Source organism: Leptonychotes weddellii, chromosome X (assembly GCF_054177405.1).
Source record: "Leptonychotes weddellii isolate Sample4059 chromosome X, ASM5417740v2, whole genome shotgun sequence".
Classification (NCBI taxonomy): domain Eukaryota; kingdom Metazoa; phylum Chordata; class Mammalia; order Carnivora; family Phocidae; genus Leptonychotes; species Leptonychotes weddellii.
The window spans coordinates 103,684,481-103,697,690 of record NC_138385.1 but is presented as its reverse complement, the minus strand read 5'-3'; the positions used below and the strand labels follow the sequence as shown (position 1 = coordinate 103,697,690).

General features: G+C 42.5%; 2 protein-coding genes across 5 annotated transcripts in view; both read right to left on the bottom strand.

The window, feature by feature from the left end:
* The window catches only part of LOC102744400 (neuroligin-4, X-linked), a 288,242-nt gene that overhangs the window by 143,749 nt on the left and 131,283 nt on the right, over positions 1–13,210 (bottom strand). The window lies entirely within an intron of this gene.
* Positions 725–2,636, bottom strand: LOC115938537 (eukaryotic translation initiation factor 4B). The gene has a single exon (XM_081809225.1). It carries the CDS (start codon positions 2,603–2,605, stop codon positions 842–844), a length of 1,764 nt encoding a protein of 587 aa, XP_081665351.1. The 5' UTR covers positions 2,606–2,636; the 3' UTR covers positions 725–841.

Here is a 13,210-nt window from a genome sequence, read left to right as displayed (position 1 = left end):
GTGTGTTTGTGGGGGTGCACGTGGAAACAGGGACCAAGGGTGTTGTCAGTAGAAGACAGGGGATACCCAGGAGAAGCAGGCAGGAACACAAACTCTTAGGAAGCTCTTAGTAAGAGACAAATGGGTGGGCAAAGAGAAGGACATCATCCTTGCTTCTGATGAAAAACTAGTACATGTCATTACAGAACTTTAGGAAATACAGAAAAGTTAAAAGAGAGAGAGAAAGCAGTACAGTTAACTGAGCCACACACAATGGTCACTTTTATCCTATCTTATCGTCCAAGTTTTTTGGGGGGAGGGTGAAAGATTTGGGCATCAACTAATTGAATAGTTGATTACGATGCTCAGCCTACAGCTGGAGTCTCCTCTTTAAAGCTGAATCCAATGTACAATCTCGGGAAATTTTGCTTTGGTGCGCCAAAAAATAGAATCTATTTTTTCTTTTAAAAACTCTATCCAAACCACGTAAGATGGGTCAGGAAACATTGCCTTCTTTATTTGGGGCTTAAATTGTCTTACATTTCTTGACAGTAAGATTATTTGTTTTGTCTTTAACATTGCTTTTAAAGTCTTTAAATTTCTGATTTAAAAATATATATATAAAAAAAAAATAAAACATGCCAAACATTTTTAACATTCAATTCAATTATATGCTCATCTAGGAATTAAAGTTGGTGGTTTAAACAAATTATAATAACCTTAAGATTGATCATTAAGTAGGATATTCTTTTTTTTTTTTCCAGGAGATGGTGAGTTTTATTGTCTTGTCTGGATAGAGGTTTGATTTGCTCTCGAATGTTTCAGGGTGGAGAGACTAGGAGAAAGCACAGGATGCAGAGGTCTATTTGGTGTAATCTCCCTCGTTCTCATCTTCGCCATCAACAGAGAGAGCAGCATACTTGCTTGCAGAACTGAACTTGGAAGCTGGATTTTCTTCAGGTTTCTTTGGCTCAGGTGCAGATCGGGAGTCTTGATCCTTTTTGCCATCTTTCCTATCGGACTCCTTCCAGTGGTCTTTGTTCCCTCCATCTCCTGGACCACGGCCGGAGTTCCCACTTTGGCCTTTTGGGACACTCACCCCATCTACTTTGTTTTCATCTGCTCTCCTCGCTGGTCCTTCCTCAGGTGGCTGAGCTGGAACTACTTTCCCCCCACCACTTGTAGGGGACTGCTGCTCTGTGTCTGAGCTCTGAGATGGAGCAGGAGGGTTAGAACTTCGCTTCACCCAAGCATTCTCCTTTGGTGGAGGGGCTGGCATTACCTTCAGAGGCTGCTCAGATTTGGGAGGCTTAGAAGTTGGAGAGTGACAGTCTTCCTCCTTATTGGGTGCTTCGTTTTCTAGAGACTTTTCACTCTCTCTCCTTCGTGCATTTCTGCCAGATGTGGCCGAGGTTCCAGTGTGTGATGACTCACTTCCTGTCCTGGACCGTTCCCGTTCCTGAGTCTCTTCACTTCGCCAGCTGGGGTGTCTCTCCCGGGGCCGGCGTTCTAGTTTTGGCTCATCCAGCTGGCGCTGCAGCTTCTCCTGCTCCTTCTGCAGCCGCTCTTCTACTTCTCGCTCTCTAGCAGCTGTGTCAACAGGCTTTGCCCCTCCAAAGATAGAGGCCGCTCGACTGGACTGGGAGGTGCTAGCAGAGGAATCATCTTCCTTAGGAGTACTCCGAGGCTTTAGATTCAGTTTGGGTCTTTGCGGGGGACCTCTATCATCACGCCTATAGTCATCCCGAGAGTAATCATCTCTGGAGCTCCATGACCGATCGTCTCGTCTGTCGTATCTGTCTTCATAGCGGTCCCCACCTCCTCTGTAGTCATCATCCCTACGGTACCCACTGCCAAATGCTCTTCTGCCACTGCCTATCCTGGAATCGTAGCCTCTGTCGTAGTCCCTGCTGCCTCGGTCATCATAGCGATCCCGGCCCCCATATCGATCCATATCTCGGCGTGGGCCATCACGATACCCGTCCCGATACCCATCACGGTATCGGTCTGAATCATAACGATCTCGATACTTGTCTCCAAAGCTATCATCACCTCTCCTCGGTGGGTAGTCATCGAAGCTGTCTGTGGCAGGACGGGCCCTCCAGTCTGTATCTGTTTTGTCAGAATCCCGATTTCTATCTCGGCCAAAAGAACGATCATCCCTGTCTTTATCCTGTGCTTGATCAGCAACGTCCACTCGAATTCTCCTGTTACCTAGAGACTCTTCGTTGAGGCTCAGGGCACTAAGCAAAGAATCCAGGTCCTCAAACTCAGCATAACCAAAACCTTTCAACCTCTCTGGATTGCTGGGTTCACGTGGTAAACGCACTGCACTGATATTTAATCCTCTAAAGAATTCCTTAATGGATTCTTCTGTCACATCATAGGGCAGGTTCCCTAGAAAAGCAGTATAGGGTGGCGATTTCGGAAGATGGCTCCAGTCAATATTGGGTTCCCGAGCAGCCCGTGGAGCAGTGGGCAGGATAGAACGGTCAATTGGAGGTGCCCTGTACACGTCGTCATCATTACTGTGCCAAGTGGTTGAAACATCTCCTTCCAGGTCATGTTTCATCAGCCCAGCTGACTGGTTTGGGAACATAGGTGCTTCCTCCCCCAGTCCCTCCATCCTCAGCCAGGAAGTCTGTTAGGGAGATAGTTTTCCCCTTTTTTCTGAGGCCGCCATGTTGGGAGAGGGAGAGAGAACGCCAGGATATTCATTTTTTAAATGACATTATCTATAGTAGGTTTGAAATTTAGTGTCCTGACATATTTTAAGAGGGTTTAGTAGAGAATCAGTATTTCCACATGGTGTTAAAATATGTGTGGTGTTAGATGTTGACATTCTGGATGCTTGCTCAGAGGTTTAACATTTCCTGTGTGTTCTCCTCCTCCTCAGTGATTTCCTTGGCTTATGAACATCGTCTACTAACTAGACATTCAGTGTCCCATCATTCCATCATTTGTGTATCTTCTCTTTCTTACACATTCTCAGCCCTTATTCTGGCCCTATACTTTCGTGTTGGTCTCAGAGTCTACATATTAGTTCCTCTCCTGTCTTCTCTGTATGCTCTGTTCAGACTCTTGGTGTTTTTTGTTTGTTTGTTTGTTGTTTTTTTCACATGGCTTTGCCATTTTCATGTTTTCTTTCACTGTTTAAGTCCTGTTCAAGAAAATAAACCAGCAAATGTGTGCAATTTTGATTCAGTAAACTCTCAGAAGGCATGGAGTTTTATGCATCATTCAGCAGCCTGTCCCTGCCATTCTGTGTCTATCCCTGAGAGAGCTGGCTTTGTGGTGAGTAAGGGCTTCCTTCGTTCACGGATCCTGTGTGGAGTGATCCTGTGGTCCTCACATCCTTCAGAGATTCCCTTTTCTTTCCCATTATCCCTTGCTGGACAACTTCTTGTTCTTGCTTTGGATATTTCTTCTCTTCCATCTTACCCTTCCTCCACTATTATGTTCATATGACAGCGTTACCATGACACCTGACCCTGAAGGGGACACACACACACTCACATGTGTGCTTGCTTATAAAAAAGGCTTTGTCTTTGTACATTCCTTTGCTCCAATATTGTAGTTGAGTTGGGCTCATTGGAGTAGAATTCTATTGCAGTGTTTTGTGTTCACATGGGCTCATGGCGTATCTCCAAGGACTTGCCTGGTTAGGCTAGTTCTGCCTCATACCACTGACCACATATCACAGACCTCTGCTGTCTCCTTTCATGTGGGCATTATCTAGAGGATCTAGAACAATCTGCATGTCACATTATTATTTTTTACCACTTACATCAATGTCTATGTTCGCAGAAACATTAAAACAGATGGAGACAAATGGCATACGTGTTCACGTTGGAGTCACTCATTTAAAGTAACACTGCAGTGATAATCTTTCTCCAACGTTTTACTGGATTCTGTTGCTCTCCAAAGCAAAGTAGAGAAGAAACTCTGTTTTGGCAGCATTTATTTTGCTTAAAAACTAAAACAAATGTCCTTTTCCACATCCCCAGTAATTGGTGACTCATCCATGTAGCTTTAGAGCATTTTGCCCTCTCTGTCATCCATGTTTTGAAGTCCAGTCTCTTAGTGTTTACTGTACAGTTTTATGTTAGTACATAAAATCTTATCACCGATTAAAGACCACAGTCGTCGTTAGGAAGTATTTGGCAGCATGTCTGGAAAATTCCAAGCTGGGAACTTTAAAAAAGAAGAAAGAGACGTAGACAAGAAGACCAGAGAGAGAGGTTTATAACTCAGCTATTCCACAATGCCTCCAGGAGCTCATGTCATCTCTCTCTCTCACCGTTCCGCCATGTTTGGCTGTTAGGTTTTCATCTCGTCCTCAAGCCTGTGGATCCTGATGCGACAATACCATGCAGGCCACCCACAACCAGGTAGGGGGAAGGGAGGTAGTTGGTACAAGATGTTTGGGTCCTTTTTATTATAAGAAAGATTTCTCAGAAATTCTCTGCATAAGAGTCCACAGGTGGGCATTCATCTCTGATGCCTCCCACCCCCCACCCACTCCAGGCAGGTTGGGAAAATGTACTGGACCAGCTGACCCAAGTGTGCCCAGATCTCAGGACTATTTGGCTCTCAATGGGAAAATCTGTTGGGATGCTTGAGTTTCATTGAAGTAAGGTTCAATTATTTTTCTAATTAATCACAATCTTCACCTGAAAGCAACAGTGTAGATGAACACTCCATCACAAAAGAATAAAGCCCTATCACACTAGTTAATCTAACATCCAGGAGCGAATGATATCCCGTTAAGTGCGAAGGAAGACATAAAAGAATTAAAGGCACAATTCTGATGCTAAGGATTGAAGGGACAAGACTTATGAAAACAAAAAGTTGAATGAAAATTAAATAAAAAGGAGGACCTAGACCTGAAAGTAATATTATGATAGTACTAATAACAGTCCAAAGTAATTGTACAGCCAATTATTGTTACAAAGGAAGGTTAATGATCATTAATTATCATCAGGAATTCTTTTCTTGTAGATCTCAAACCTCAGAAATCAATACAGAAAGTACAACAGAAAATTCAAACAATGCCCCCAACAATTAAAAAAAAAAAATCACGCAGAAGTGCATAACAATCTAATAGCTCATGCAGAACCAGGATCTATAAACCACCTTTCATCATTTTAGAGAGGACTGCATTGGTTGGACTGATACTATTTGTGTTTGTAACAAGACATGTCCTTGGATGAGGTGAGACACTTCACTGTGAAACTTCAGAATAATTTTATTCATAACTGAAATGAAAAATGGAGCCAAACTTTCTGGATGGCTGATATAAGAAACGCCTGATGGTTATACATCTCTGAGATAATTGGATGGTATTCAAGTTTCCACAGATGGAAAATAATGATGTATAACTTCAATACAACAAAAAGCCGCTATAATCAACTCAAGCCATAGTCATTAAGCTTTTTGCCTAGGTGCCTGCTGCCACACTACTTGTTAAAATAAGACAATTTCATGCCTGAGATTAGCAGAACAGGAAAATAGCAAAAACAAAACCAACATCAACAAACAAGAATGTGTATCACCCTTAAAGAAGCACACGAAAGATTTTAGAAACATGTCAGCTATTAAAACTGATAAGATGCTAAAGAGCTGATACTGAAAATTTGGTTGTTCCCCAAATATTCATATAGTGTATTTTATTTTTAAAATTTTTTTCAAATTCTTATTTAAATTCTAGTTAGTTAACATACAGTGCAATATTGGTTTCAGGAGTAGAACTCAGTGATTCGTCACTTTCTTACAACACCCAGTGCTCAACACAACAAGTGCCCTCCTTAATGCCCATCCCCCAACTAGCCCATAACCCCACCACACCCTCCATCAACCCTGAGTTTGTTCTCTATCTTTACGAGTCTCTAATGGTTTGTTTCCCTCTCTTCCCCTCACCCCCCATATGTTCATCTGTTTTGTTTCTTAAATTCCACAGAGGAGTGAAATCATATGGTAGTTGTCTTTCTCTATCTGACTTATTTCACTTAGCATAATACATTCTGTTCATTCCACTCTGTAGAGATTTCCTACAGACTTGGGCACAGAAGCTACATCTTCGATAGAAAACATCAAGCCATACCCATTTGAAACTCATTTTCTAGCTCAGTTCATACGACATCTTTTCATAAGACAGTAAGAAAGTTATCTTTGCATAAAACAGAAAACCATTATGTTTTCAAGACAATTAAGAAGATAATAATTGCAGCCAAGAGATGATATCCCTGGTCCTTTGGATTATTTTCATGTTCTGGATCATTGGTGGTGGTGGGAGGGAAAAATGTGGTTCATTTCAATTAACTTAAGGTTAAACACAACACCTTGATAACAATAATAAAATACGGGTCTAGAACAAAATCTAAAACCAGTGAAGCCAAAGATTGTCCAATGTGAGAACTAGCATTCCCGTGAGGAAGAAATGAAGTGAGATGCGGCCAGATTATAACTGCTTGAAGTTTTGTTCTGCTTCCCACTGTGGTTGAGTGGGATGGGAGAGGAGCCCTCATCAGATAGATATCCTCATGATCCTGGACATAGCCAGCAACATGTTATACAGCATGACATCACTTAAATGCATTTTGTGTTTAATGTGGCTGGAGAAATCTCCAAATGTCAATTGAAATCCTGCCCTTAATTTGTCATAAGCAAGATTTGAATTTTAACAGGGACAGCAGGGCCCCTTGCCCAATATCATTAATGAAGATACTAGAAGAGGGCTTGAAAGCATAAAAGCAGCACCCGGGGAGTTTTTTGCATACCGCAAGGATTTGGCTCGTCGATGCCACACCTCCATTATAAATTCAGGACCACGGACAGCTGATGACTACACAAGAGACGCAAAAAACCATTCACAGCAAAATCATGTTCCTTTCCATGAGCGAAGATAGGTATTGGTCCAAGTGATGGCATGGAGGGCATATATTTCCTTTCACCTTTAGGGACCGTAAGAGAACGCTGGAGACAGATTTCCCTGATGCTGAAGGGGGCGGTTTTGTAGTCTAAACATCTGAATGTTGGAAATACTTATCTTTAGGTTTTTTTTTTTTTTAACTCTGTGAAACAAACTGAACCACTTAACACCGCAAATCATGGCCTCCGGATATGGACTAATAGTCTTCCAACAGTTCTATTTCTAGGGATCTCCCCATTTTACTCCTACATCTTACTCCTCCATTTTTTTTCTAGGCATTGGGTTAGCTTTACGCTTTACAAGTTCTCTGCTAATCCCAGATCTTCCTCCTGACTTGTGTAGGTATGTGGGCCTCCCCTTAGCATCTGCCATGACCCCTCACTCTCCTTGCTGCTGTCACATTGAGTCCACCTTTGGAATGACCCTTGTGTTTATCCACTCTCCTTTTCACTGCCTCCAGACCCCTTGTTAATCCTGCCTCATCCCTCACTGACCTTCTGCCCTAGCTCCTAAACTGGAGTCTCCAATTCTTGTCCTCCACCTTTGTCCATGCTATTCAATGCTGAGAGACCCATCTCTCCAGAAACTAGGGTCAGTCTTACCAATAACCCCAGTTAAGCCCGAACTCTTTACTCCCACATTCACTATACTCTGGGTCATTCCCAAATCTAGCCACAGGTTCCTCTTTTGCTCCATCCTGAAATATACTCTGCTTTAGACAAGAAGGATCCCTTGTTCTTTCCAAGTTATGCCTCACACTTTCTTTTTCTGACACCTTACTTACAACAGTCCCTCAACCATAACGCCGAATGGCTCCGCTTCGTATATTTCCTTTAGGAAGCAGTTAAAATTCACCTCTTTTAGGATTCCTTTCCTAATGCTACAATCCAGACAGCATTATGCTTCCCTCGTATCCCCATTACACAAGCCCAGATTCACTCTCTTACCTTGTCCAGGAAATAATGATCTTTTCTTTTATTCCCATATTTTATTTCCCTTACAGTAGTAGGCACTGACTTATTATACATTTGCTCAGTGGCACATATTGCAATGATTTGTAGAGATTTGGAGCTCAATAAATATTTGCTGATGAAATGAATTAGTGACTCATAAAGAATGACAATGCTAGCACCAAGCTTATATATTTAAAATTAGAATAAATTAGCATTCGATTTAGTATTTATGGTGGATTCTAGCGTTATTCTCAGTGGTGAAATTACACCTAGAGGACATCTGACATCCTTGCCAAATTGGTGTCACTATGTTCAAAGAAAGTAACAGGGATGCTCATGAAAGAGAATTGAGTGTGCCAGCATAGCACTTCACGCTTTGAAGAAGGAAAACAAGTAAGGCATGCTCTCTACCCCATGGACTATGTGATACAGCAGAGAAGCAGCATAAGCAAAGGTAAGATGATGGGGGGCAGTTATGAGGTAATATATAGGACTGCATCATAAGCTAGAAAAGAGAAAAATGAGAAGACAGAGTAAACAATTTAAGAAAGTCTGAGATGAGAGAAGACCAAGAAAGACTGCTAGTGGTGAAGGTTAATCTGGGTTTTAAAAGTGATTAATGAGACAGAAATATGTTTCCTAAGCAGGGAAGAAGCATCAGAGAGAAAACTAATTGTTAAGCCAGTATTCTGTGACAGCGGATTCTGATCCAAGCTCTTTAATGCCCAGTGAGGGTCTTCTTAGGTTTAATTGAACATGCGAGATCACAAGACCTCCAAAAGTCACCATGGTGCTAGCTAACTCAGAAGGACAAAAAGGAAGCTGAATTTGTCAGCAGGGCTGGCAGTAGGCATCTGGGAGCTGTCTGCCTCAAAGGTGATAGCTCAGGTGCAAAGACAAGATGTCTACAAGGTCTCCATCCATGGGGGTTAGCTCCTTCTTGGCACAGAAACTCCAGGCTTCACAGGAGTGAATATCTCCTATAAAAACCACATAAGCAAAGATGCCAGGGTCCCCATAGGGAATGTGGCACTTGCAAAAGGCACTGCCCTCAGGGAAGCCCAAGCCTGTGGCATCGCCCATGGAGTCTTGTAGTTCTTTTGGATTCTTCCTGATCCAGACGTGATTTACCAAAATGGAGATTCTCTTTATGGTAAGCCGAATGGCCAGGATCATTGTTGCCATGCCTTTCATCTGGTTGAAAGAAGAATCCAGCTAGACAAACAAAGATCAGATTCTCATGAGGGTGAAGGTCATGTTACATTTATGCACAGATATTTTGCATGTCTGAGCCCGCTCAATCATTATAGCAATGGTACACAGCCAAAATTAAACAGACAAAGAGACTGAGAATCCCAGAGGAAAAGGTAATAGCCACTGACCGGGCAGGAAAAAACAATGATATGAGGAAGTAAGAGTGAAACATATGTCTGTATGATTGCCATGCTCATACTATTGATATTGATTCATGAAGAACGAAGAGCCAAGGTACAGATAAGAGATACCCAAGAACAAGCAGAATAAATGTATGGTGTGATCACAGCAAAGGGTACTCTAATAGCTGAACAATCCTTTCTGGAGAGCTTGCTGCATGCCAATCACTGGACAGGCACATAGAATAGCCCATTCTCATATAGGCAAGATGGTCAAGAAAGCAGCTAACCCAGTGCAAATAAGAGCCCTGGGACGGTAATAAGAAAGATACACTTGAGTCGGCATGGCCACAGCTGACCAGGTTAGAGAGAGAAAGCTTCATGGGAAAGGTTGCATTTGTTCAGAAACTTGATGGGGCCCATCAAGAGGCTGACCTGGTCTTCATCAACTGGCTCACTGGAGATGGTGACAGGACTTGGTGCTGTGAAGAACAGGGAACCAGGAAAGTGCTTGGAGCAAGAAAGAAAGGTGACCCATCTGCCTTTCCTAAAGATAACTCTAGGTGAGTCACCAAAGATGGCGGCTCCAGGGAGGGAGACGTGGCCGGCATACAAACAAAGGCAATGGGGACTTGAACTAAGCAGGAAAGGGACAAAAGAAGGAGAGGTAAGAAGTGAGGGACACTTAGAAACAACTCCTGTGGTTTTCGCTCCCTCCTCAACTGGTCGCTCAAGCCAGAAACATGAAATCTGCCCAGACTCGTCTTCTTCTTTTGCTTCCAACCCGTCGTTAAAATCAGCTTCCAGACCTTGCCAGGTCTACTTGCAAAAAAATCTCTATATGACTCTAATTCCAGGATGATCTGATACCTGCCCTTCAGTTGGACATGACGCCTCAGCTTTTGAGCATCTGGAGGATGACAGAACAGGTATCGGCGACCCTTCATAAAATGCTGCAATGGGAATTAATGTTGAGCATCACAGATCCATCCAATATAAGTACAAAGCCACAAAAACCAAAACCGGCCCAGGTATAGCCCCATAAACTGGCCTTACATGGATCCTAGCAAAATCAGCCAGCACTGTCACAAGTGCAAACTCCCATCCATAGCCACGCAATAGATTAAAAGGGCTTCCTGCATTATCATTCGGGAACTGAGAGTTTTTGTATGGATCTGGCCCTTTTCCCAGTTGTTTGGATGCATTGTTTTATAGTTTCATGGAACCAAACATAGGTAGAATGGCCCAGCTCTGTTCATTTCTTAGCAGCTAAGCTTGGCTGACCCACAGTGGGATAAATACTCTGAGACCAGGGGTGTGGTTTTCTCTTAACCGACTCCTCGATGCAATCTGGATGAAATGCTAACACCTTGTACCTTGGAGGAAGGTTGCAGATAAAGACTCTGGGTGTGCTCAATTGCACTCATTATTTCACCAGTGAAATAAAATACCAAATAATTAGACAAACCCTTGTGGGTCTTTCTTATCTCCTCAAAAGAGGCGAATGAGGAGATATGATATCCGTGGGCCTACTGCTCTGTGGTTCTTTATGCTGATGCTTCTGTGTTCAGTGTGCTCATTTCAAATAGATGCCAACACCAAAAAAAAGACTATTTTTAGCATCATCTGTGATCAGTCCCTAAAAGAACAAAGTCCTAAATAATGTTTTCATATTTCCAATATGTTCTTTCATTAAAATTTTAGATTTAATTTATTTTTTTTTTTTTTACCTTTTTCCTTTCACTCCCACATACGTTTTAAATAGAAAAAGTGATATCCCACCTGCCATCCTTACATTTGCACGGGTGGGTATATGAAAATGTTTACATTGAAGTTTTGGGTAACTAATGCCTAGAGAAAAATTTATATCATGGGATTCAAATATATTTTATATGCTCCTTTTTCATAATTCACTTTAGCATCAATATTATCGCATTCCAAAATTCTAGTTTTACACACCAAAATTATGTCATTTCTCCTTAAAATTTTGTCTAATCAACCTTTTTTCCCCCAGCATTAAATAAGAATTGCCCTTTGTTGGTTTTTTTTTTTTTTCCCTTTCATCTACCTTCCTCCTATTTCAGCAACATCCAGCTAATTATCCAACTACCCACTGACTCACCCAAAATGGAAATGAATACAGAAGTTTGGCTTATGAAAAGACAAGGGTTCATAGGAAGATACTTGTCCTTTGCCAGGTTCAGTGCATTTTTTTGTTGCTTGGCAAATGATAAGAGACTCTTCATTTTAGCCCATTACCAGCTTTGGAAACCACAAATGGGATTTAAGCAAGGTACCCCTTTCTAATCCCACTAGCCACAAAGGAAGCTGGGTTCCCTGCAGCTCGACCCTGAACTCCTATCGTTAAGTTTATTAAATTTTAGCAAACTTGCAAGCCTGTCTCACATGGTGAAAAGACCAATGTTTAGCCCAGAATCTGTCTGGGATATATTTGTCCTGTTCTTTGTGTTGTTTGGTCCTTTACCTATCACCTTCAATTGTTCATCGTCTTAGAGACGTGTCCTGGTCATGAAATCTAAAGTAACCCCATCAGCCATACCTCTTTCATGTTCTTATTTGCCTTATAGCTCCTATCCCAATCTGAAATTCTGTCCTTAATAAATTTTGTTTGCCTGGGTATCTACTTCCTCCCCAACTTGGGTGAGGAAAGGACAGTTTTGCATCCTGTTTACTATTATATCCTCAGAGTCTAGAACAATGGTTCATCAATATTCACTGATGGAGTGAATGAAAGAATAAATGAATGGTGGATGAATAAGTGAATGACTAAGCCTATACGTAGGCCATTTAACCTGCTCCCATGCATCCGTCTTGGGTCTGCTCTTGTGCTGGCCCACTGGTCCTTCTCCGCTAACTTCTGATCCCTCATGATGTCTAGCATCTCACCCTGGCCAAGCTGGTTAGGGTGGGGGATGAAGGGACAGAGTGGTTTCCATGACTATGAAGAACAAAACCTCTAGGAATATGTCCACAGGAACATGTGGACCCTAACATGTCCAGCATGTTATCCGGTGATCCCAGCCACAAAAACAAGATTGATCATTTTCCAATTTATAACAAATTACAAGAAAGTATTGAGAATTTAAGCATTATACTGAAAGCATCCAGGAGTGTTGTTCTGTTGTCCCTTAGTCATGGTTGGGGAGCAGGAATAAAGTGACTCTATGGGGGACATGCCGTGGGGAAGGAGATGGGGGTGTGTTCTGCTCTTGTGTCATGCTGGGGAGCACGGGGTTCACAGTTAACAGGCTGCGAGCCCCAGTCCTCAACTGATCTCTGTGGAGTTATTCACTCGTTGTCATTCTCAGGTTCCATATGTGGAGTTATAGTGGAGTTAATGCATACTATCGCCTTCTGGCCCAACTAAGTAGACTGACTGAGATAAGTCTTCCTTCAGTTGTCTACTCAAATGCCACCTAGGACAGATGCCTGTCCTAACCTAGCTCCTCCTCAACCAGAGCCAACCCCCCATCCTGCTTTGGTGATCCCAAAGTCACTTATCATGCACAAGTTGGCCCATTTTCTATTTCGGAGCCTACCTTTGTGAGTTCACGTCCCCACATTAGAACATGCGCACCAGGATGGCACAGAGCAGTCAGTACTCATTACGGCTCTGTCTTCAGTGTTGGACACATAGTAGGGACTTGTGCCCATGTGTTTCCTATGAGAGCGAATATCCTAAAACACAGAATTACATCCGGCACATAGTAAACAGTCAATAAATGTGAGCTGAGATTGTATGCTTAAAATACTAAGGAGATCATCGGCACCATCCTGTTATTTTGCCACCCAAGGGGAAAGGGGACTGACGTTGATTGTGAATGCCCACCTTCTAGGAATGCTTACCACAACCCTCTGTGGACTCATTATCCCAGTTTCCCGGAGAGTTGTACCAACTCCCTCCAGAGTACACAGGAGAGATTTCAAACAAGGTCTATCTGACTCAAACACAC